Source organism: Oryctolagus cuniculus, chromosome 12 (assembly GCF_964237555.1).
Source record: "Oryctolagus cuniculus chromosome 12, mOryCun1.1, whole genome shotgun sequence".
NCBI classification, from domain to species: domain Eukaryota; kingdom Metazoa; phylum Chordata; class Mammalia; order Lagomorpha; family Leporidae; genus Oryctolagus; species Oryctolagus cuniculus.
In genome coordinates, this window is record NC_091443.1 from 61320003 (window position 1) to 61344828 (window position 24826).

At 39.4% G+C, this 24826-nt stretch overlaps 1 protein-coding gene across 1 annotated transcript in view; it reads left to right on the plus strand.

Moving 5' to 3' along the window:
• The first annotated feature begins 816 nt into the window (after positions 1-816).
• SPRED1 (sprouty related EVH1 domain containing 1) overlaps positions 817-24826 on the plus strand; it is a 122613-nt gene continuing 98603 nt past the window's right edge. Inside the window, exon 1 of the mRNA XM_008269229.4 lies at positions 817-950. Within this exon, the coding sequence (XP_008267451.1) occupies positions 919-950 (32 nt within the window). The 5' untranslated portion in view covers positions 817-918. The remainder of the gene's footprint in view (positions 951-24826) is intronic.

A 24826-nucleotide genomic window follows, 5' to 3' on the forward strand; every position in this document is an offset into this window, starting at 1 on the left:
CGGCTCCCCTCTAGCGGGCGTGAGGTGCTGGCCCGCGGAGCCGCCGGTGGGCACGGGCTGGCGGGGGACCTGCGGCTGCTCCGCTCCCCTCCCGCTGCTCCTTGGCGCCTTGTCCCCCTTCCTCCCCGGCGCCCGCCCGCCGGCTCGCTCCTCTCTGGCCCGGGTGGGAGCCACCGGCCCGCCTGCCCCTCGCCTCCCGCTCCCCGCCACCCCTCCTCCCCCTCAGGAGGAGTCCCGGCTGGAGCGTGTCTGGAGGAATCCGCCGCCGTGGGGCCCCTCGCCCGTTTCTGTGCGTGCCTGATCAGCAGCGACCCAGGCGCCGCCGGGGTCTGAGCGGCAGCCCAGAGCGGCGAGGCGGGAGATGGTGGGGTGGGCTCCGGCGGGACCGCGCCGCCGCCCGCAGCCTGGGCTCGGTACTCCCCCGCCGGCCCCCACCGGGCGCAGCTCTTCTTCCTCCTCGCCGCATCCCTGAGGGAAGCGCCGCCTCTGCTCCCGGCTTCTCCGCCCGCCCGCCCGCTCCTTCCTGGCCGGACCCCGCGGCGCTCCACCCCGGCGGCCGGAGGAGCAGCTCTCCAGTCAGCCTTTGCAGTCCCCTTACCTTCTTTTTTTTTTTTTTTTCCCCCACCCCTACCTCCCCTCCCCTGGCCGCCTCGGATCCTTCGGCTGGGCGCTGAGGCAGGGGAAGAGGCTGGGGTCGCCACGGAGAAGGTTGCTGCCGCCACCCCCCTGCGGGGGTGGCCGGGGTTCCCGGCTGGGGGGGCACCGTTCCGGGTGAGGCATCCACCATGGTGAGGCCCCTGAGCCGCTGCGCCCGCGCCCCCCCGGCCGCCGCTGCCTCCTGCCCCTCGGTGCTGCTGCTGCTGCCCCCCTGCCTGCTGTTGCTCCTCCATCTCCAGATCGGATCGCGTTGAGGGAAAGATGAGCGAGGAGACGGCGACTTCTGACAACGAGTAAGCGCCTCATTGATCTTGATTGCTAATCCCCCACTCCCCAGTCATTCGTCTGCACTGCCCCAGACCCCTCGAGACTCGGGCGCCCGAAAGCCTGCGCCCCTGGAGAGTTCGGTGCGTCTGCTTCTGGATGTAACTGATTTCTTGAGCCATTTTATTTCATGGCAGCAGCCCTCCGCTCTCCCTGCGTTAACTTGCTTTCTGTCGGGGAAGGGGATTCAGATTCAGTGTTGGGTTGGGATGGCAGTTGTACATCCCTGAGATGGAGTAAGCGGACGGATCGGGACAGTAGCAGTGACCCCTCCGCCTGGGAGACCCTTGGCCTGTCCTCTTTCGTTTTATCGTCAGCCAACATATCTTGAATATATCCATCGTGCTTCCTGTCTGGCTATTTCACTGGGAAACTGATGTGTGGGAGCACCTCCTGTAGCAAACTGCTCTTGAATCTTAATTCGATGAGTCAATGACTCTTAAATACCTATTAAGCCTTCACCCCACCCCCACTCCCCCTTTTAAACTTGTGACCTGTGAGATTCCTGTAAAAAAATGGGGTTAGGGAAACATTTTTGGACTTTAATAGGATTAAGGACTCCTGGGGTGTGGGGGATGTCGAGCTGTTATGTTTACTTTTGGGAATATTGGACGTGTCTTCATCAAGAACATTGAAGAATTTGGAGTTCTAATTTTTGTCCTTGGGTTGTGTTAAAATACTCCGGTTTCCGTTAATTGAACAGAATTTTACGTTGCTTAACATGTTGGTGACTTCATCAACTTCTAGAGCATTCTGGCTTAAGTTTTGCTTATTTTGGGATGTCCCCATGTTTTCCAAACTATTTGCCTTTTTAAACATTTGACTTTAACGTAACAGCTGCCTGGAGGAATAATGGTGTTGGGCACGGTTTTCTATGGAGAAGGGTTTTAATTCCGTGCAGGATGTTAGCATCCGTTTCCTTGTCATTCAGTTTAAGTTTTGTTTGTCTTTGGCGGGTTGGAAAGAGTTAAGTGAGTTCGGACTAGCCTTTAGGATGCATTCCTCTAAATAAAGTGCATTCCTCAAGTCAGACCTTTTTGAGAAAAAGCTTTAAAAGTCCAATGCCGAGGTCTGTCGTACATGCCAAGTAGCGTCTACCCCCAACCCCCAACCCCCAACCCGCTTTAAGAGCACAAGCTTCTGATGTGCGGGTGTAGAAGGAGGTAGATTGCTGCAGTGTCAGTGCAGCCTAGAAGCAGAAGTGGCCGCCATGTTCTCTCGCTTTTTGTGAATCGCCCTCATTTGCATAGCACAGTCTTCATTCATAAAAAAAATAATTAAACATCTATCACCTTGGACATCTTGAAAGAATTTCCCAAGGAAAAATTCGAAGCTTGTTTGTCTGTCTTCGTGTAGCTGTTTGAGTTCAGGAAATAAGGAGAATTTGAAGTTTCAGATTAAATTTAAAAAACATACGCACACATAAACAACTACCCCTGTTCTCAGAATGTTGACACGGTTATGTGGGAAATATCAGTTCGGGGAGGTGCTGGGATCACGTGATCGCCTCCATTCATAAAATACCTGGCTGTCCATTCACAGTGCAGTACACTGTCTCACTGCCTTCCGCAGATTAGACTTACTTTGAGGGAGATCAAGAAGTCTATCTAAGATAATACTTGGTTAAGAGAAAAGCTGCTGAAAATACTGAACGCAATGACAGTAACTTTTATTAATCTTGCATGCAAGTAGCTCAATTCAAAAATGTTAAGTTTTATTTTACAGATGAGAAGGGATTTATCAGTTTAGTTCCAAGTGTTGAATATTTCTTGTGGCTTCAGATAATTGGACAGCAAATGATGGAATGTGAATTGACACAGGTGCTAAAATATGGTTACTAAATGAGTCCTTTTCTTGTACTGGGCATGGGTGTATTGAGAGTGCATAAGTTTTTTATGTGGTGATATCAGTGGATGCTACTGCTATTATACTAAAATGAGAAGATATTACCACTGAATTAATCTCCAAGATGTTGATGTTTGAAACACCAAATGGTAATTTTCACTGGGAGGATTGCTCTTTTTTTTTTTTTTTTAATTTTAAATGTATTTAGTATGTGATAACTTGGAAAATAACTCACCCAGATATTTACAGATCTGGTTTTACAAATTTATTCTGCTTTACTAGTAAATTATTACTTAGCTTTGTAGTACTATTAATTTCGGTAAGATAAGAATAATAGTTTTAAGTGTATAATAATTTATATACAGTATTAACTCTTTATAGAACAAAATCTTGCAGGTTTTACTTAGGAAAAAAACTTTTATTTTAGAAAATGGTGTGCTCTTTTGGTAATCAGTTTGGCCGGAGCTGACATTGTGTGCTTGTGTATTGGCTAAACCACAAAGAATGAACTTCTTTGGAATGAAGCTTTTAATCTGATAATTTATGTGTCTTTACTATATGAAATGTCTTGAAGTGCAAATTTATTATTTATAATATACATTATGAAGAAACAAAAGAGATATTATGGCAGAAACCCTAAAGGCTTTTGTATAGTTAGAATTGCCTTGAAGTAGGATTTTATTTGGGCCTTACACGTATTTTTTGTTTTTTTTTCTTCTGTCTCTTTAAGCCACTGTTTATAGGGATTTAATTACAGTAGAGTCTGTTATTAACACTCTTCAATGTTTCTTCTTTTCCACCTGATTCAACCTTTAAAACAAGTGTAAATCACCAATTTCTTGGAAACTGTTAACCTTTTCCAGAGTTATGATAAAATCTAGTAAGGCCTTTACAGACTATTTGAAATTAGAGGAATAGATAACGCCTAGAGGTTGATTGTATATATTTAATGAAGAATTAGCAGAGGATCTATTAATATGAAAGGCTTTGTTTTAAATTTTGCCAAACTAAGTAAGAACCAAAGGAATTAGGAAAACATTTCTTACACTGTTTCAAATTTGTGTTTATGAATCTTTTCCAAAAAGCAGTAAACAAATGTATTCTATTGCAGAATAATTGTGGCATATATGGGAACTAGCCACATGTGATTTTCTTGTAGGTAATTTTTCATTTAATAGAAGTTGTGTAATATTTTAGTCAGATGTTCCAATCGATAAAAACCATAAAGAGTTTTAAACATTTAAAGATGGTACATTATTTAAAGGTATTTACCATTGATATTAAATCAATACGGCACTTCATATCCTTTTGGATAAAAAACTTAGAGAACTGAAATAGCTGAAATATTAAGCATTTTACTTATGCTGACATTAGCCCAAAACACTTGCCATGTCACTACAAAGTTTTATGATAGCAAAATGATATTATGTTATATTTTGGAGCCAGCTTAGAATTAGGTGAGTTGTACTAAACTTGATGTGGTATAACCTGGGTTTCAACAGGTTTTTTTTGTGATGATATCATTTAGTGCCCATCAGAAATGTACCCATTGGTGAATTATTCTGAGGGTGTGTGTAAATACATATGCATTATACATATGTGTGTATTGTTGGAAAGTGTTCAAGGAACAAATGGTAGCATTGGAAAGGTGAGTGATATTAAGTTAACTGCTTATATTGATATAGTAAATATAATATAAACATTTGCTTAGAATTCTGTGTAGATATGAGCTAGATAATTGTACCTGCTTTATCTTAATTTCTGTCTGCTTTCCTACTTAAACTTCATGATCTTGATTTTTTTTTTTTTTTTTAATTTAAAGGCAGAGTGACAGATAGGAGGGTACAGAGATCTTTCATCTACTGGTTTATTCGACAAATGGTTGCAATGGCCTGGGCTGGGCCAGGCTGAAGCCAGGAGCCTGGAGCTGTATCCAGGTCTCTAATATGGGTTGCTGGGGGCCCATTTACTTGGGCCATATGTTGTTGCTTTCCCAGGTAGATTAGCAATGAGCTGGATCACAAGTGAAGTAGTTGTGATGTGAACCAGCACTCTGATATGGGATGCCACTGTTGCAGGTGGTGGCTTAACTAGCTGCCCCACAACACTGGCCCCTTGAATTGTATTTTTTAAACACAATATGCTGTCATGCCTAAAATACTACCTGTCTGTGAAGAACTTCCCCGGAAATCCATCATTTCCAGCCCCCAAAGCCTCATTTATACTAAACTCCCCCAATGTTCCCTCTCTGTAGATTGTCTCTACTTGGCAATCTATTTAACTGTTTTTCTTCATGTGTGATTAGTTGTTTATTTTTAATGTCCCCTGTTACATGAGGGGAATTCAGAATGTTTGTGGAAGAACTGGAGCTAAAAAGTGAGTCTGTTTTGGTACAAAAAGTTTCTGAAGTCTATACATTATATTTCATAGCATGCATGTCCCATGAACTTTAAAAAAAACCCTGGGGAGAATCTTCTACTTTATTTTGTATACCCAGTTCAGTGCTGATGAGAGTTGCTCAATAAATGTGGCTGAGTCATTGGAGTCTCATATTTTTGTTTCCTGTGAATTTATGCATTTGAGATCATTAGATGTGTTACAAAAATAAATTGAAAAAGTTTGGGGCAAGTAAATTATTACAACCTAATTTTTTTTCAAAAATGCCAAAATTGGCCTCTTGTTGACATATTTTGTTTCCGCAGGCTTGAGATATAACTTAGTTCAGGCCTAAAATTATCTTGGATGCTGCTGGACTATTTGGATGTGTGTGGCCTCTGAGCTGTGCAGTGTATCTGGAGACCCTTGTTATCTCTTTGTCTTTTTTGACATAGGAAGCTCCAAATAGCAATTTATATCTCTGGCTATTTTTCAGTCTTTAGGTTCTTTGATAAATTTCTCTTCTCTGCCTGAGCAGTTCTTCCACATAGTGCAAATGGTAAGGAAGTGAGTAAGGATATAGAAGTTGAATTGATAAGCGTAAAAGGCAGCAGGTTCCATAATTTAATGCTATAAGATGGTGACTGAGAAATGCCTAAAGGGAAGGGATAACACTCTGGGTTCTTCTGTGGGGTTAATTTGAGCTTGACTGGTCTTAACCAAGTTTGGAGGAAGGGTCAGTAAAGACAAGTCTGCTTTTCTTCAACCTTTAGTAGGAACTGGAACTGCGTTCAAAGAGCCAGTATAAACGTTTCACCCCATGCAGAGGTTTATTTTGGATAATGTACAAAATGGTCTCTAAAGTAAAAAAATTATTTGCAGTTGTACTACTAGATAACAAGCACTAACATTTTGGTATATGATGAAACCTTTCTTTTTCTGTGGCTATTGAGGATGAATCATATTCATTTGCTGGCTTTTTACTGTGTGCTAGGAATTGTGATAAATGTTTTATACAAGTATTATATAGTTTATGCCAGAAAATGTATATTATATTCTCAATGCAGTGGAATTGCATAGTGCGTACTATTGCAGCTTAAAATTGTGAATATTTTCCTATGTTGTTAAATGGAACATAATTGTTAGTGGTTACATTGTGTTCATTGTACAGATTACATTAGTTTTAATGAGTTATGTTGTTTGATCCTGAGTTCTTTTATTATTTTAAAGATTATATTTATTTATTTGAGAGGTAGAATTACAGACAGAGAGAGGCAGAGACAGAGAGAAAGGTCTTCCATGGCTGCAATGGCCAGAGCTAAGCTGATCTGAAGCCAGGAGCCAGGAGTTTCTTCTGGGTCTCCCACGTGGGTGCAGGAGCCCAAGCACTTGGGCCATCTTCTTCTTGCCCAGACCATTAGCAGAGAGCTGGACGGAAGAGGAGCAGCCGAGACTAGAGCCGGCACCCATATAGGATGGCAGCACCAAGAGCTGAGGCTTAGCCCGCCTTCTGAATTCTTATAAATATATAAAATTTATTTGGAAGAGGTATGTACCCAGCAGGAGATATAGGAGACAAAAACATCTTCTGTCTGCTGGTTCACTCCCTAAATGACGGCAGTAGCCAGGACAAGGCCAAGCTGAAACCAGTATCTTCATCCTGGTCTCCCACATGGGTGGCAGGGTCCCAAGTACTTGAGGCATCTTCCACTACTTTGTCCAATAGCAGCTGGGACATGAACTGGCACCCAAATGGGTTGCCAGTGTGGTAGGTGGTGACTTTACCTGCTATACCACAGTACTAGCCCCCTGGATTGTCTCTTCATCCAGGTATATTACTTTTTCCTTGAAATTGTCTAGTAATGGAGTTAAAAGAGATGCAGATATTAAGTTTATTCTTTTTAGTAAGTTTCACTCCAGAAAAGTACAATCCAGTATTTAAGGGTACTTAGGCTTTGAAATATCAGTTCAGGTCTCTAAAAATTTTTTTTTGCCAATTTTGAATATGGAAAATGAGATCATGTTCCTCTTTTTAAAATATGCTTGGTGGTAAAATAAAGATGATTTAAAAAAACACTTGTTTTTGGAAAGTGATTAGGATGTCTTTAAATACTATATGTAGAATTAAAATGACCATGCAAAAGTTATTGGAGATAACATTTTTCTTTATACGGTGTGGTACTGGGCAGGGAACACTGACATTTAAATTGGGAAATGGATTTCTTTTGTTTCTAATTTCTAACATTAGAACAAATTGGGCAGGTGATAGCCCCTGTATACTTCAGTTTATTCATTTGTAAACTAAGGAATTTGGACTAAGCAACAACATGGTCTCTCCCTTCTGTGCTAAGGCTGATATGGTAGTCAATGCATTATAAGGCACTGTACTTTGTTAATTTTATTCTAATGTTACTTTTGACATATTTAAGTCAGTGAAAGACATCCAGTAGAGATCTATGAACTAAAACATGAATTTTGAACATCCAAGATAGAAAATTTGCAAACAGTTGATTTGTTCATAATATTTATCTTTTTTTTTTTTTTCCCTAAGACTTCATTCATTTTTTGAGAGGTAGAGTCACAGACAGTGAGAGGGAGAGAGAGAGAAGGTCTTCCATCTGCTAGTTCACTCCCCAAATGGCCATAACAGCAGGAGCTAAGCTAATCTGAAGCCAGGAGTCAGGAGCTTCTTTCTGGTCCCCTACTCTGAGAGCAGAGCCCCAAGCACTCAGGCCATTTTCCACTGCCTTCTCAGGACCTAGCAGAGAATGGGATCCGAAGAGAACAGCCAGAACTAGCACCCAGTACCCTTATGGGATGCTGGCACTGCAGGTAAAGATTAACAAATCTACCATCACAGCACTGGCCCTTGTTTATAATATTTAAAGACTTTAATGTTGGAGTTAATAACTATGTGTCTTTTATTATAGATTATACATCACAAATGGAGAATTTTAGACTTTTTTAAAATTAGGTATAGCCCTGGATGAGTAAATGAGCAAAAGGCTAGTTTACTAAAACACTCACTTGAATAATTTCAAGAGTATTGTACTGTCAGTCTTTATGCTTTTCTTATTGACTAAGAAGTATCAAAATAAAGTTTCGCTTGGTCATTCATACAAATCTTGTTAATCTAACACTAAGGGACAGCTGTACATTTACTTAGTTTAAGAAATTAACAAATGAATTTTGTTGCTCTTTGATATTTAGATATATGTGGTTTTTTGATGAGTTTTGGTTATAGCTGCATTTCCGAATCCAGAACCAAAGTCATTATAAGTCCATGAGATTTTGTTTTTGTGTCAGATTTTTGTTAAAATGTAGCTCCTTAATAATGGATCTTTTTTTAAAAAAATTTATTTATTTATTTTAAAGTCAGAGTTACACAGAGAGAGAAGAGGCAGAGAGAGAGAGAGGTCTTTCATCCGCTGGTTTACTCCCCAGTTGGCCGCAGCAGCCGGAGTTTCGTTGATCCAAAGCCAGGAGCCAGGAGCTTCTTCTGGGTCTTCCACATGGGTGCAGGGGCCCAAGGCTGTCTTCTACTGCTTTCCCAGGCCATAGCAGAGAGCTGAATTGGAAGTGGAACAGCCAGGACTAGAACAGGCACCAATATGGATGCCGCCACTGCAGGCGGCGGCTTTACCCACTAAGCCACAGTGCCAGCCCCAATAATGGATCTTAAGCTGAAATGTTAAATGCTTCAAGACAAAGGATTCTTAAAAAAGAGTGTTCTCTGTCTCTCTGCCTTGAAAAGAAATGACAAAAATTAAAAGATAAATTTATTTGCTGCATAAAAAGTTTTGAAATACATGTTTTCCATGAACTTTAAAAATATATTTTACTTTAAAATTTTTTTGTTTTCATTTTATTTGAAAGATAGACACACACGCACACATAAATAATGGATCTCCCATCTATCCACTGGTTCACTCCCCAAATGTCTGCGATAGCTAGGGCAGGCCAGGCAGAGACCAGGGGCCTGGAACTTAGTCTGGGTCTCCCATGTGGGTGATGGGGACCAAAGTACTTGGGCTGTTACCTGCTGCCTCTCCAGGAAGCAGAAATCAGAAGTGGAACTTGGACTTGAACCCTAGCACTCTGCTCCTGGCTACAGGCGTTTTCAAGCTATGTGTTAACTTGATGTACCAGATGCCCACCCTCCATAAACTTTTTGGAGGCCCTTTATATTAATTTCCTAGGGATACTATGACAGAAACCACCAACTGGGTAGCTTTTATCAACAGAAATTTATTTTCTCACAATTCTGGAAGCTAGAAGTCCAAAATCAAGATGTTGATAGGTCCATGATGTTATTGCTCAAACTGGCTTAGAAGCCTACCTTATTCCACTATGTCCTTAACTACTGATATCTGCCACAACCCTATTTCTAAATAAGGTCACATTCTGAAGTATGGGAGGTTAGGACTTCAACATATCCATTTTTTGGGGATAAAACCCATAATATCAATAGAAATTATAGATTTTCCCCCTTAGCCTAATTGGTATTCAGTCATTATAGCTATCTTGAAAATTTATAGTCTTTACTGATTTGAGATTATAATAGTTAATAAACACATTACTAAAGCATGCATTTTAATGTTAATAGAGAATAATTATATCAAAATGATATTTTGAAAAATATGCCAATATAATTAATTTCTTTTATAATCCTAAGTATTTTATTTTATTACTTTAATCTTGTTCTGAGAGGGGGACCTGAGCTTCACCGGACTTGGGGAAAGGTCCCCTGGCACATAAAGTTACAGTCGTCTTCCGCAGGCTATACTGAAGCCAGAAGGCTGAACTCAAATATGGAGATATGAAATAGGAAGACTAAGAAACCTTAAGGATAAACTGAACAAATCGAACATATGAACAGAACTAATGTTCCGGAGGAAGAGGATAGAGATAAATGGAGGACAGGAAATATTGAGAGATAGTGGCTGCAAATTTTCAAGTAGCAAATCAGACTCAATTCAGTGAACTAAAAACAATACAAAGCCTCACAGTCATATGGCTTTATCTTGAGAATGCAAGAATGAATCAACATGAAAAAATCAACTTAGTTTATCACACTTGCAGATTAAGGGAGAGAAATGATACAATCTTAATAAATGTTAGAAATGCAATATTGTCTTTTAATCTCCGCTCATAATAAAAGTTCATAAGTATAGTTTTATATTATTTTTCTGATTTAAAAATGATTCTTGGATTCAATCAACTTAGGGTTTCTTTTATTTCAAGAGTTCTGGGGGGGCCGGTGCTGTAGTGTAGCGTTAAGGCTGCCGCCTGTAGTGCCGGTATCCCATATGGGCGTCAGTTTGAGTCCCAGCTGCTTCACTTCCAATCCAGCTCTCTGGTATGGCCTGGGAAAGCAGTAGAAGATGGCCCAAGTGCTTGGGCCCCTGCACCCGCGTGGGAGACCTGGAAGAAGCTCCTGGCTCCTGGCTTTGGATCAGCACAGCTCAGACAACTGCAGCCATCTAGGGAGTGAACCATCAGATGGAAGACTCTATCTGCCCCTGCCTCTCAGTAACTCTGCCTTTCAAATAAATAAATAAATCTTTTTTTTTTTTAAAGAGTGCACATATAATATATAATTTCTGTTACTCATAAATGTAGAATTGACTGGTGCAAATTGCCTTGTGTGTGAAGTTTCTGAATTAACTTGCAAGGCATCTTCTACATTCAGAGAGAAAAGAATCAGCTTTAGTAAACTCAAGAGTGATTGGAAATTAAATTTTAATCAGTTTAAAAATTTTATCTCTAAAGTGTATCTGTACAGCAGTGGTTACAGTTTAGATAAAAATCAATATGATTTGAAATTTAATTATTTTCCTGATAGTATTTAGTGAGGCTTTTGCATGTCATTAGAAACATCTTGTCTATACTGTTACACAGTTAGGGATTACTTTCACAAATATACAGTATTTGTAAATGACTTCTGGTATTGATACTATAGTAGATTACTAAAATTTTAGGTGCACTTTATTGAATTCTGACTGTTACCATCATTACCGTAAGTTTTCTCCACAACAGACTGTTTTGTTAATTTTGGCACAAATTCACCAAACATTCTCTTTACTCTTTATTGTCTGATTTTGATACACTGAAATTGGCATTAAGGATAAATTCTTGGTTTTCCTCCTTAACATGTAAAAGCATTATTAAACATTTCAAAATTTTAATTGCTGGTTTGTATATGTTGATTTCTTACACATTCAGAAAAGATTGACCAAATAGCAATAGTAACTTTTTCTTCAAAAATTGCAATTAAATTTGAGTGCCTGTTAGGCACTGGTTTGTTTTCTTAGCTCTGGAGATACAATGATAAGTATAAGTTGATAACTACTTTGACTATCCAACAAGGGAACCAGATCTTTCCAAAATGTAATGAGTGCTCTGCTTATGTAGTTCTTCAGGGCTTAGAGAGAAAGTGACTGCCGCTTTGGGTAGATGGCAGGGTGGAAACTGAGTGTGAAGACTTCAGAAAATAGCATTTTAGGGTTCAATCATGGATAAAAACAGAGGGGATCATCATTCCGATTTAAAAAGAGGGAAGGAGAAAAAGAGGAAAGAAAAAAAAGAAAAAAATGTGAAAAAAAGCAGTAACTTTTTGGGTAATGCTTTTGTGGAGGAGTGGTGAAGGGAATAAGAAAAGTGTCAGGGGACCAGATCGTGAGTCGTCTAGATTTTTGCTTCACTGTGAATCAGCAGCCTAAAGTAACAGGAGACTGCAAACAATAAGATGAACATGGTAGAAGTCCTGTTTTCTTTATTAGTTGAGGAAATTTTAACTGGGCAGTAATAACAGTTTTTAACAGAGTCCCCATTAATTTTTGAGTTGAAACGCTTAAGATTTCAAAGAAAATTAATTCTTGGAGCTACCCTCCTTCCTGACCACAGCTCTCTTTAGTCAGTCTTTATTATGGTAGGCGGTGGGGGAGCCATTATTTTTCAGTGCTTGAGTGATATCAAATTTTGTGTAGAAAGCTGAATATTGGAGCTCATTTGAACAGAGAGAAAATTCTAGTTTTTTTTTCTGGACTGGAAAATTTCTGAGTTAACAATAAAAGTGCTGGATTTTATCAACTGTAGGATTCCTTTTTTTTTTTTCCCAAAAGTTTTAGAATTCTAAATGTAATAAGGCAGAGACAACAAGAAAAGTTGGAAGTTGAGCTAGAACTGTTGAAGCAGAATTTGAGAGGCAATTCTCATGTCTAATATGTATGGTAACTGGGTGTAAGGAAGGTGGAAGGAAAGTGTGAACTGATTTCAATGATATAAATTTTGGACTGCTGCGATGCTTTTTCAAATGAAGTGAGAAGAGAAGCAGGACAGATTTTTTAAATGAGAAAACCCAGTTTTTATCTTTTCAAATCGCAGTGCTTACAATATAGGTGTCTGAAAAGGTGTTCTAGGGGCTGGCGCTGTGGTGCCGTGGGCTAAGCCCTGGCCTGAAGCGTCTGCATCCCATATGGGCACCAGTTCTAGTCCCAGCTGCTCCTCTTCTGATCCAGCTCTCTGGTATGGCCTGGGAAAGCAGTAGAAGATGGCCTAAGTCCTTGGGCCCCTGCACCCGTGTGGGAGACCTGGAAGAAGCTCCTGGTTCTTGGCTTTGGATCGGCACAGCTCTGGCTGTTGCAGCCATCTAGGGAGTGAACCAGTGATGGAAGACCTCTCTCTGTGTCTTTACCTCTCTCTGTGATTGTCTTTCAAATAAATAAAAAAAATCTTAAAAAAAAAATAAAAAAGAAAAGGTGTTCTAAACAAACATTTAGTTTCCAAAGAGAAGGTTAAGAGAGTAAAGGTGATGCCTTCATAGCTAGCTTCAGCACAGTAACTGAAGCCAATGCAAAATTGCTTACAGAGAATATTATGTAGCAATGGTATTTCTTCTTGGCCTTCTGGCTAATATCAAGTGTAGCAATGGAAAGATGAGTAGTGGGAAAGTTTTGTTGTTGTTGTTAAGATTATTTATTTGAAAGGCAAAGACACAGCAAGAGGAGGAGAGAGAGGAATATCTTCCATCTGCTGGTTTACTCACCAAATGGCTGTAATGATGAGGCCTGGGCCAGACTGAAGCCAGAAGCCAGGATCTTCTTCCGGATTTTCCATGTGGATCCAGGGGCCCAAGCACATGGGCCATCTTCGTCTACTTTCCCAGATGCATTAGGGAGCTGAATTGGAAGTGGAACAGCCTGGACTCGGACCTGCCACCCGTATGTGAGGTAATGACACTGCAGGCAGAGGCTTAACATGTGCCGCAGTGTCACCCTCCCCCTCCCCCCAACTGTTTTTAATGGAGAATAGAAGAGACAAAAAAGACGAGTGTCTTGAGAGAGAGAAGGGTTTAGGGAAGAAAATGTTTTAGAAACCAAGGGAAAAGGAGTAAGAATAGAGGAGGTTCTCACCTTCCCTTCCTCTTTATTTTCTCTCTCCCTCACTCTTTTTCAAATAGATCTTCAAGGGAAGGGGCCCGTTGTTACTGGATAGTGAGCTAAGCTGCTGCCTGCAACACCAACATCTCACATCAGAGCTCTGGTTTGAGTCTTGCTATGCTACTTCTGATCCAGCTCTCTGCTAATGTGCCAAGGGCTTGGGCCCCTGCTACCTACTTGGAAGACCAAGATAGAGCTCTGGGCTCCTAGCTTTGGCCTGGACCAGCCCCAACTATTGTGGCCATTAAGGTAGTGAACAGGAGGAGCCCATTAATGTCAGATATTGTAGTAAGATTAGATTGTTGATTATCCCAGAAAAGGGTTTAATGGTTAAGATGTTATTGACCTTTGTGGGAGCAGAAATAGATTAGTGGGGGACAGGGGCTGAAATCAGATTTGCCTGTAGGTGGAAGAGAAAATGAGAAGTGATGAAGTGGAGAAGACAGTGATTAGATAGTACTCAGTCAGGGGTAAGTTAGGAGTTGAGATTATTTATTGGCTGAGGTGATGTCAGTAGTGGAGAGGAAAGAGAAGGAAATGTGTAAGTACTTGATGGAAAAAGGCCAGGGAAGGAGGAGTCTTTCAGATTGTTTGTCACACACTACTAGATTTACTCCTTCTAAGGACCTGGTGAGCTAAGTAATTATCTGTAGTTTGCAGATGGAGATAACAGACTTGAGAGATTCAGTACTTTGCCCACAGCCACACAAAGGAGTAAGTGGTAAAATTGAGATACACATTATGCAGTATTTATACCACACTGTTCCTCATAGGCTTAATGAGCAGACTGGATAAAGCTTGAAGTGATAGATATTGACAGTTGTTTGAGGGACTCTGTTTTGATGAACTTAAAGATTAAAGAGCATGTAGACTGTAAGTGGGAGAGATTGAAGCAGATTTTGATCAGAGAACAGGGCCTCTAGAGTGATGGCATTTGGAATGAAGAATTTGGCAGAAACAGAGATAAAGGTTGTTGGAGTACAGAAGCCAGGATCTTCTAGTCAGCAATAGAAATATTTAGGTTGCTACTATTGTTATTTTACATGGAGTTGTACCATAAGGTATTGTATTTAATGTGAGTTTGGAATGAGTGATTTAGAGTAAGAGTATGAATATAGCCACCTGCTTCTACAATTTAAAGAGGCAGGAGTAAGGATTTTAAAATTGAATGTTGAAAAAAAGGGTGCTGAGAGAGGAGGATTATAAAAGGGAAAGGTTTAGCTGGGAGGATTGAGAGTGTTAGAAATGATAGGATCTCTTGTAATAATAGTCCTATCAGGAATGAAGAAAGTTGAGAATTGGGAAGTACAGGGAAAGACAGACATGTAAATAAGTAATTAAAATTTGGATTTTATTGAGAACTGTAAGTTTTTTTTTTTTTTAAAGATTTATTTATTTCTTACTTGAGAGTCAAGAGTTACACAGAGAGAGGAGAGGCAGAGAGAGAGAGGGAGAGGGAGAGGTGTTCCATCTGCTGGTTCACTCCCCGATTGGCCGCAACGGCCAGAACTGTGCTGATCCGAAGCCAGGAGCTTCTTCCGGTTCTCCCACATGGGTGCAGGAGCCCAGGGACTTGGGCCATCTTCTACTGCTTTCCCAGGCCACAGCAGAGAGCTGGATCGGAAGTGGAGCAGCCGGAACTCAAACCTGCATGGAATGCCAGCGCTTCAGGCCAGGGCGTTAACCAGCTGTGCCACAGCGCTGGCCCCAAGAACTTTAAGGTTTTATGAGAGGCTAAGATATTGTGTGACAGTGCAGTATTTTAACCAAATAAATTGTTGACAGAAGATTTTGTGGTCTTTAGGTACTTCATTCTTTTTTAGTTGTTTACTTGAAAGTTAGCTACAGAGAGAGAAGGAGAGGGAGAGAGAAGGAGAAAGATACCTTCCATTCACTGGTTCGCTCCCTAGATGGCCACACTGGCCAGAGCTGAGCCAGACTAAAGCCAGGGGATTCATCTGGGTCTCTGATGTGGGTGGCAGGGACCCAAGCATTTGGGCCATCTTCTGCTTTTCCCAGGCCATTAGCAAGGAGTTGGGTGGGAAGTGTAGCAGCCAAGACGTGAACTGGCACCATATGGGAAGCCATCATCCTTGGCGACGGCTTGACCCGCTATCCCACAATGCTGACCCCTAGATACTTCATTCTTAATGTGGTTATAGAACTCTTTCAAAATGAAATTCACTCATTGAATTTCTACAGTTAACCTGGTATTCACAAATAACATGGTCCTGGGGTTATTGCTGACTGTAGCAATCTATAGTATAATCTTTGTTTTTGATTCTCTATCTGTGAAACCAGGATAATAGGTCCCTACTTCAGAGGGATGTTAAGATAAATGTAACCCTTTCCCCCAATAACATTTTCTTGATTGGAGATAAGAGAATATTAAAAAGAACTTTTAGTACTCAGAAAATGGAACTATGTTCATCACTTTCATTTAGCCTGAAGGTGGTACTACTTTTTAAAAGGATTGTTGACCTGCTACAAAAGCTGTATTTCAGTTTGAATATTAGAAAGCATTTTTTCAGAAAAATCTAAAAATTCCCACAAGCAGAAAAATTTTATATATATATATAGAGAGAGAGATAGAGAGAGATAGAGAGAGAGAGAGAGAACTTTTTTTCCCCATGTTTTGGGCAAAGACCAAATGAAGAGGTAGAGAGATAATAGCTGGTGTTAGACCAGCCAGTAAAGCATAATTGTCTAGTTGTAGGTATTTTTTTGTTTCCTTGATTTTTTTTTTAAATTTTTTATTTTATTTTATTTTTGACAGGCAGAGTGGACAGTGAGAGAGAGAGACAGAGAGAGAAAGGTCCTCCCTTGCCGTTGGTTCACCCTCCAATGGCCGCCGCTGCAGCCGGCGCACCGCGCTGATCCGATGGCAGGAGCCAGGATCCAGGTGCTTCTCCTGGTCTCCCATGGGGTGCAGGGCCCAAGCACCTGGGCCATCCTCCACTGCATTCCCTGGCCATAGCAGAGAGCTGGCCTGGAAGAGGGGCAACCGGGAGAGAATCCGGCGCCCCGACCGGGACTAGAACCCGGTGTGCCGGCGCCGCAAGGTGGAGGATTAGCCTATTGAGCCACGGCGCCGGCTGTTTCCTTGATTTTTATTACACCTATTTAGATATGAAAGAAATATATTTTTAGAACTTGTCATTAAAACTTTTTAAAATATTTGTACACATTGTGAAAATTTATAGATTTTATGTTTCTACCCTCATTTTATATGGAAAAGCCATTTTTTCATATAATCAAATGCAGAAGTTTTCAAATAGTGTGTGGAGGATAAAACTACATTCATGCAAGAGAAGGGAGAGAACATTTTTTTCAGTATCAGGAAATTTAAATTATTAAAGATTTAGACATTTACTTTTTTTGCAACTGTAATCCAATCCTTATTAGATTGATAGGCCAGATCTGCTAACTAGAAGTTCCTTTTTTTTTTCTTTTAAAGATTTAATTATTTATTTGAAAGAGCAAGCAGTCGATCTTCATTTGCTGGTTCACTTCCCAAATGCCTACAACTGTCAGGGCTGGCCAGGCTGGGCCGGGCCAAAGTCAGGAGGCAGAAATTCCATCAGTCTCCTGCATTGGCTGGCATCTGCTGCCTCCCAGGTACATTAGTAGGAAGCTAGATTAGAAGTGTGGCTTAGCTGGGATTGGAACCAGGCAGTCCGATGTGGAATGAGGGTATCCCAAGCAGGCAGTTTAACATATTATGCTACAATACTGGTCCCTGCTCTTTGCTCTCTTTGTGATGAGCATGTTTTTGTGTGAAACTGTTTTCTTCTATCCAATTAATTAGGATAAATATACAAGAATAAGGTAAACTGTCAGTTTTTAAAATTCTTGATACAAACTGCCACTCGTACAAATTCACATTTTTAAATACTGTGTATTATTTATAAATGAAGTTCATTTTCAAGTTTGGTAGATTCTAGTTTTGTTCCCTAGTACCATGTGGCTTTAATACATGACTAAATGAAGGCTAATAATAGTGATTATCAGTATTATCTTAAATCATTTTGTGGACTTAGTCCTCAAAACAATTATTTTAAGTATTATTCTTTCTGTCCCTATTTGCAAAGATGAGAAAATTAAGACTTAGGAAGGTTAACTTGACAGATAAGGTAACTAATAAAGGTCCTCTGACTCTTAAGGCTTATGCCCTGAAACAGTAGCTTTTAGTGGTTTAGACTGTGCTACGCTACCAAATACAGTAGGATCCAAATATGTTAAGATTTAGTGGTTAAACTCTTTCCATTTTTTTCCTAATGCAAATAATTAGAAATATTTCAGATTGGGAAAACAACTATGTTACAGTTTAGGATTCAATACTCACATAAATATTTTAAGATAGTTTGCTAGATTTCAAAATACCTTCTAAGGATTGCAGTGGGATACATTGCCTTATTATTTGGGGGGCACTTCTATAATATAAGTGTTGTTGACTCCTAGAACTTGTTTTTTGTTTGTTTTACTCAATATATTTTAAAGATTGTGTCTTTTTTTTTTTTTTTTTTTTAAGATTTATTTGAAACAGAGAGAGAGAGGGAGAGATGGAGAGATCTTCCATCCACTGGTTCATTCCCCAAATGGCCACAATGACTAGGACTGGCCTGGCGGAAGCCAGGAGCTTGAAACTCCATCAGAGTCTGCCATATGGGTGCCACGGGCCCAAGCACTTGCCCCATATTCTGCTGCCTTCCCAGGTGCATTAGTAGGAAGCTAGATTGGAAGTGAAGTAGTCAGGACTCAAACTGGCACCCCATATGTCATGCTGGTGTCGCAGGTAGAGACTTAACCCAGTGTGCCACAGAGCTGGCACCACTCCTTTTCTTAAATATAGTTTTTAAATTAATTTGTACTGATACAAAGTTAACACAGTTTAGCCATTGTCTTGTATAAGTGTATTTGAGTTGTTTCTAGGTAATTTGCTATCATAAACATTACTGATGTGAACATTCTTGTTTATGTTCTCAATACATATGTGCTAAATGTTTTCTGAATATTTTTGTAGCAGTAAAATAAAATAGTTGGGTAGTAAGATGTGTTGAGAATTTTCAAGCTTACCAAGTGATGCCAAATTGTGTTCTCCAAAAGTTTGAAGCCATTCATGGAAGAGAATTGGTGTAGAATTGTACTTTATATTGGTGTTGACTTGTATTTTCTGTAATGAATAATGATATTTGCCAGAATATTCTTGAGTGCTTTCTGTGTGCCCAACACTGAATGGATTTCATGAATTTCCATGAATTAATTAATGCATTTAATGCTACAACAGCCCTGTTTGGCAGATATAGTTACATTCATTTTATAGATGAGGAAATTGAGGCCTGGTAAGGTTGAACTAGTGACAGGATAGGGATTCAGACTTGGTCAGGTCAGGCTGAAGAACCCAGCCTCTTAACCTGATGTGATTAATTTACTTCTCCAGATATTCATATATATATATATTCATAGTCTCTTTGCCTTTTGCCCTGCCCTCATCAGTCTCTTGGTCTTCATATGTTTGTGATGATGAGTGTTATTTGTTCTGTCCTTGTATTTTACGGTCTTACATATTGCCCATGATGTTGTCTACCTTTAAAAAGAAACTTCTAACATATCAGTTTTCTGATTGCCAGATGAATGAAAGTACAGATGATTTCCAGCACATATTCTAATATTTTGTAATTGTACTTAATCTCTTACATAATTAGTGGTTAGTTTCAGAATAAAAGTTATTTGCAGTATTTTATCATTTTTAGTATTGAAATGTGAGGTAATTTAGTATGCTTCATATTACTATAATTCTACTTGAAGTTTTTAATTTTTTAATTTTTAAATGAAAAATTGTATTTATGAGGTGGATACCATGTGATGTTTTGATACATTGATACCTGTGTAGTGTCTTATCAAGGCAAACATTCAAAATATCTTTATGGTGAAAACATTCAGGGCTGGTGCCGCAGCTCACTAGGCTAATCCTCCACCTAGCGGCGCTAGCACACCGGGGTCTAGTCCTGGTTGGGGCGCCGGATTCTGTCCCGGTTGCCCCCCTTCCAGGCCAGCTCTCTGCTGTGGCCAGGGAGTGCAGTGGAGGATGGCACTTACCCCATTGGAGACCAGGAGAAGCACCTGGCTTCGGATCAGCGCGGTGCGCCGGCCGCAGTGCGCCGGCCATTGGAGGGTGAACCAACGGCAAAAAGGAAGACCTTTCTCTCTGTCTCTCTCTCTCACTGTCCACTCTGCCTGTCCAAAAAAAAAAAAAAAATTCAAAACCCTTACTGCCAGGTGTTTTTTTTTTTTTAAGAGAAATACACAGTATATTATTGTTGTGTGTAGTCAACCTACTATACAATAAAACACCAGACCTTCCTACTCCTAACTAAATAACTGTTAAATAACCTTTCCCCCACCCTCCCTTTCTTGATTGTCAAATTTTAGTTTATTTCTAAAAATGTATTTGAGAAGCAGAATGACAGAGTGCTGCTTCATTCCTTAAATGCTCACAATGGCTAGGGCTACCGTGCCCATGCTCCTGAGAGCTTGGAAATCAATCCAGGCCTCCTGTGTGTGGCAGGGACCCAGCCACTTGCACCATCACCTACTGTCTTTCAGGGTCCATATCAGCAGGAAGCTGGAACTGAGAGTGGAACAGGGCATTCAGTCCTGGTACTCTGATATAGGATGTGAATGTCTTTATTCCAGTCTCTAATTCTTTATTTTTTGATAGAATATTTTCATCTATTAAGGATTTTGAAGAACTGGAGTGGACTTGAATATATAGTAACTGCTATATATAAGTTTTTGTACAAAAATCTCGAACTGAGTGAAATGTTTCCTTTAACATTTCTTGGTGATATTATTGAGGTAGGTCTTTATTAAGACAATCATCTTTTTACCTGCTAAATGCTAAGTAAATTGTTTGTGTTAACTTTTAGGTAGGCACTGGATTTTTGTGGATAAAGATTATTTTAAAATGATAATTCTAGTGCTATGAGAATGTCCTTAATTATTGAATGACAAACTGTTAGCCCCAATTACAAACACCTAATTATCCATGTATGATGGTAACAGGATATTATCTAAATGTGAGATGCTTAAGTGCTTAGATCTTGTGAAAATAGTGTGTTAAGGTCTGTTTTAGCAAGACATTTAAAAAATCTTACCCATTATATGTATGCTACATGTTTTAGTAGTAATTAGAAGTTTCAGTGCAGCAGGCCTGAAAGGATCAATCACACATGTGCCTTGGAATGGCAGGCTGAGAGAAGCAGCCAAGCAGATGGGGATGAGGATGTATTAGTCAAATTGAGTCCATCTCTTGGATTTTACATTGCTTTTAGGTTTTATACTGTTACTAATGTTGATACTGAACGATAGAGCTACTTAGCATTGATTTTATCCCAGAAAGGGCTTACGAGCTAACATTTGAGGTTTATTTTATTCAACTGTTAGGAAAGTAGGTTTTCTTCACATGTGGATGAATAAAATCTGACTTTCCCTCAGGCAAATGATTGGTTTTTGGTAATGAAAAGGACTTAGAGGTATTGATTTACAGCTAGGGGAAATAGTTTTCTCAGAAGAATGAAAAAAATGATTGAAAGTAAAAACTACTTAATTTTTATAAAGATTATTTATTTATTTATTTATTTAAGAGGTAGAGTTAGAGAGGGAGAGACAGAGAAAGGTCTTCCATCTGCTGGTTTTCTCCCCAAATGGCCGCAATGGCTGGAGCTGGGCTGATCCTGAGCTAGGAGCCAGGAGCTTCTTCCAGATCTCCCACACGGATGCAGGCACCCAAGTACTTGAGCCATCTTCCACTGCTTTCTCAGGCCATAGTAGAGGGCTGGATCAAAAGAGGAGCAGCTGGGACACAAACCAGTGCCCATATGGTATCCCAGCACCACGGGTGGAAGCTTAGACCAGTATGCCGCAGCACCTGTCCCAAATTGCTTGATTTTTAATTGGTGTCTTTATGTGTTATCCTTAACTTTATAGTCCAGTTGTCTTGTGCTCTAAGTAGCTACAGTCTTAACTATCTTTGATTCACTTTGAAATTTGTGCAACAGGAGAGATTGTCTTCTTAACCTTTCTTAATAAATATTTGGTGTCAACAACATAGAGCTGAGGATCAAATGACTATTGTTAATTCAGTCTTTTTGTAACTTTAGCTTAATTTATATTATATATTTTGTAAATAAAATTAATTTATACATGAATAACATTGTCTGTAGGTTGTATAAGGCTTTGAAAAAAACATTTTCTTCACTAGCAAATTATTTGAAATAATTTGAACTGTATAGTAATTAGCCCAATGGGTCAGGCCGTCATATAAGAGTATGAGTACTGTCATCATTCTTAGTCGTGCAAATCATATAAAAAGCCTAGATTTTTGATTGGGAAACTAAGGTGTATTTTAAATGAAGAACATGATTGTGATTCCAAACTCCTCAAATAACTTGTGAACCTATTGAACTACATGTATTTCTCCTTTTCCATCAGGTTATTTATACTAAAAACTAAGATTTTATAGGTGAAAGGTTAATGTAGAAGTAGGGAAGAAATTATATAAACATGCTTGTCTACTATTGCCTCTCTTGGCAACCTTAAATGATATTGAGAATTTTTTTCAGTATTCTAACCTAAAGAGGTACCTTTCAAAGATATGTCGTAGTTATTGGTAAAATAATTATTAGCTGATCCTCTTCGTGTTTTGTCTATTCAAAAAATTATTATGCTTAGAATCCATTTTCAGGTCTGCAGCTACAGAAAAAGAAGATTACTTTTTGTTATTTTTTAAAAATATTTATTTATGTATTTGAAAGTCAGAGTTATGGAGAGAGGAGGGGTAGTGACAGAGATCTTCCATCCACTGGTTCACTCTTCAGACAACTGCAATGGCCAGAACTGGGTCAGGCTGAAGCCAGGAGCTCGGAGTTTCATGTGGATCTCCCACCTAGGTGGCAAGGGCCCAAACAGTGGGGCCTTCCTCCGCTGCTTTTCCCACGCCATTAGCAGGGAGGTAGATGGGAAGTGTAGCAGCTGGGACTCAACCTGTCACCTGTATGGGATGCTGGCATTGCAGACAGTGACTTTACTAAATACTGTGCCACAACTCCAGCCCCTAGAATTTTAATTTTTAAATGATTGTACTTTTTTTAAAGAAATATTTTCCTGTTTTTGTAAAATTTAAACATCCTTACCTACCCATGATTTAGTACCAGTCTTACCTATGTTGACCTAGTTAACAATTTAGGTTCTTTCTGTAGACTTTAAGTATATAAGGGACTACAAAGAGGAAGTGTTAAGCATCTTACTGCATTAGAGTTAGAAGTTGCTTTAGAAATTATAGAACACTATTGCATGTATTACCTGATTTCTGAAAAATAATTTTGTGAAATTGGAAAAACATGCATTTTTTTTCTCACTTTGAAATGATTTTAGACTTAATAAAAAAGTAGGGGAAATATGCAGAATGTACTTTCACCCTTCAGGCAGCTTTTCAGAATGTAAACACTTTGCATAGCCAAATCAGGAAATTATTTATATAAATAATACAAACTACTGACAATATTAGTGTCTTGATATTAATCAGTTACTTGTTTCACTAATATCATTTTTCCAGTTCAGTTTACAATCTGTGATCACATTTTGTATTAAATTGGCATGTGTATTTCCTAACCTCTCTTAATCTGAAACAGCTCTTCAATATTTATCTCTTATAACCTTGACACTTTGGCCAGCGCCATGGCTCACTTGGCAAATCCTCTGCCTGAGGCGCCGACACCCCGGGTTCTAGTCCTGGTTGGGGCGCCGGGTACTAGTCCCAGTTGCTCCTCTTTCAGTCCAGCTCTCTGCTGTGGCCTGGGAGTGCAACAGAGGATGGCCCAAGTGCTTTGGTCCCTGCACCCGCTTGGGAGACCGGGAGGAAGAACCCGGCTCCTGGCTTCGGATTGGTGCAGCGATCGAATTAGGGGAGTGGACCAACATAAGGAAGACCTTTCTCTCTGTCTCTCTCTCACTGTCTATAATTCTCTCTCTCTCACTATCTAACTCTGGCAAACAATTAAAAAAAAAAACAAAACAAAACAAAAAAAAAAAACCTTGACACTTTTAAAGATTAATGCCCACATATTTTATAGAATGTTCCCAGTTTTTCCACCAGTATTGTACTATAGAGTGATAATGTCCTTGTGTATTAAATCAATTAGGTGGTATAAATATACTCCATTATAGGTGACATTAACTTTGATCATTTGGTTAAAGGTGGTGTCTTCTAGGTTTGTCAACTGTAAATTCTTTTTCTGTAATAGCATCTTCTGGGAAGATACTTTGAGACTCCGTAAATACTGTTTTCTGTCTGTATACATGTTAACTAAATTTTTAGTATCTGTTGGTGATTCTTACCTGCAACAACAATGTAATGTCTACCAGTTAGTGATTGTTTTCATCATTCCTTCCACTTTTATTAATTGGAATTCTATAGAAGAGTTTGCTTTCTTCACATTTATTTATTTATATTGATATGAGTTATAATGCATTGCTTTGTTTTTATGAGCTGTTGTCCCTGATTTGGCCATTAGGAAGCCTCACCCAGTTGAGTTCTCTGTTCTTCTGAGATGTCCCTTCATGTTTAAAGCACTTCTGGTATCATATTCCATGTTCATTTTATGCTTTCCTTGCTCTACCTTTGAAATCATTCTATTTCTCTAAGCTCTGATTTATTTTATTGGAGCATTATATTTAGAAATTAAATGGTAGGTATACTCATTAGCTTTGACTAAAGATTGATGATATTTGTTTTGATAGTATTATTAACCCTATTTTACAGATGAAGAAAATTGAACTACAATTAAAAGTATTATTTATAACATGCATGTAAAGTGATGAGTAGGGATGTAAACTCAGGCCTTTTGAATTCATAGTGCAGATTCTTTGTACTTACTTTCCTGTATTATCATAGTATTCCTTCCTTAACACTTGCATTCCATTAATTTTGTTATTTTTCTCTTCTGGCAATTACAGAGTACACGCTCTGGCAATTACAGAGTACACGCTCATTAAAATATATTGAAGAAAATTATTTATCATTCACAGGTCTAGTTATTGTAAGACAGAAAAGTGATGATTACAGTTCCAAACATATTTATTATATGCTTGCTATAAGTAAGGTATTGTGCTAGATACTGGTG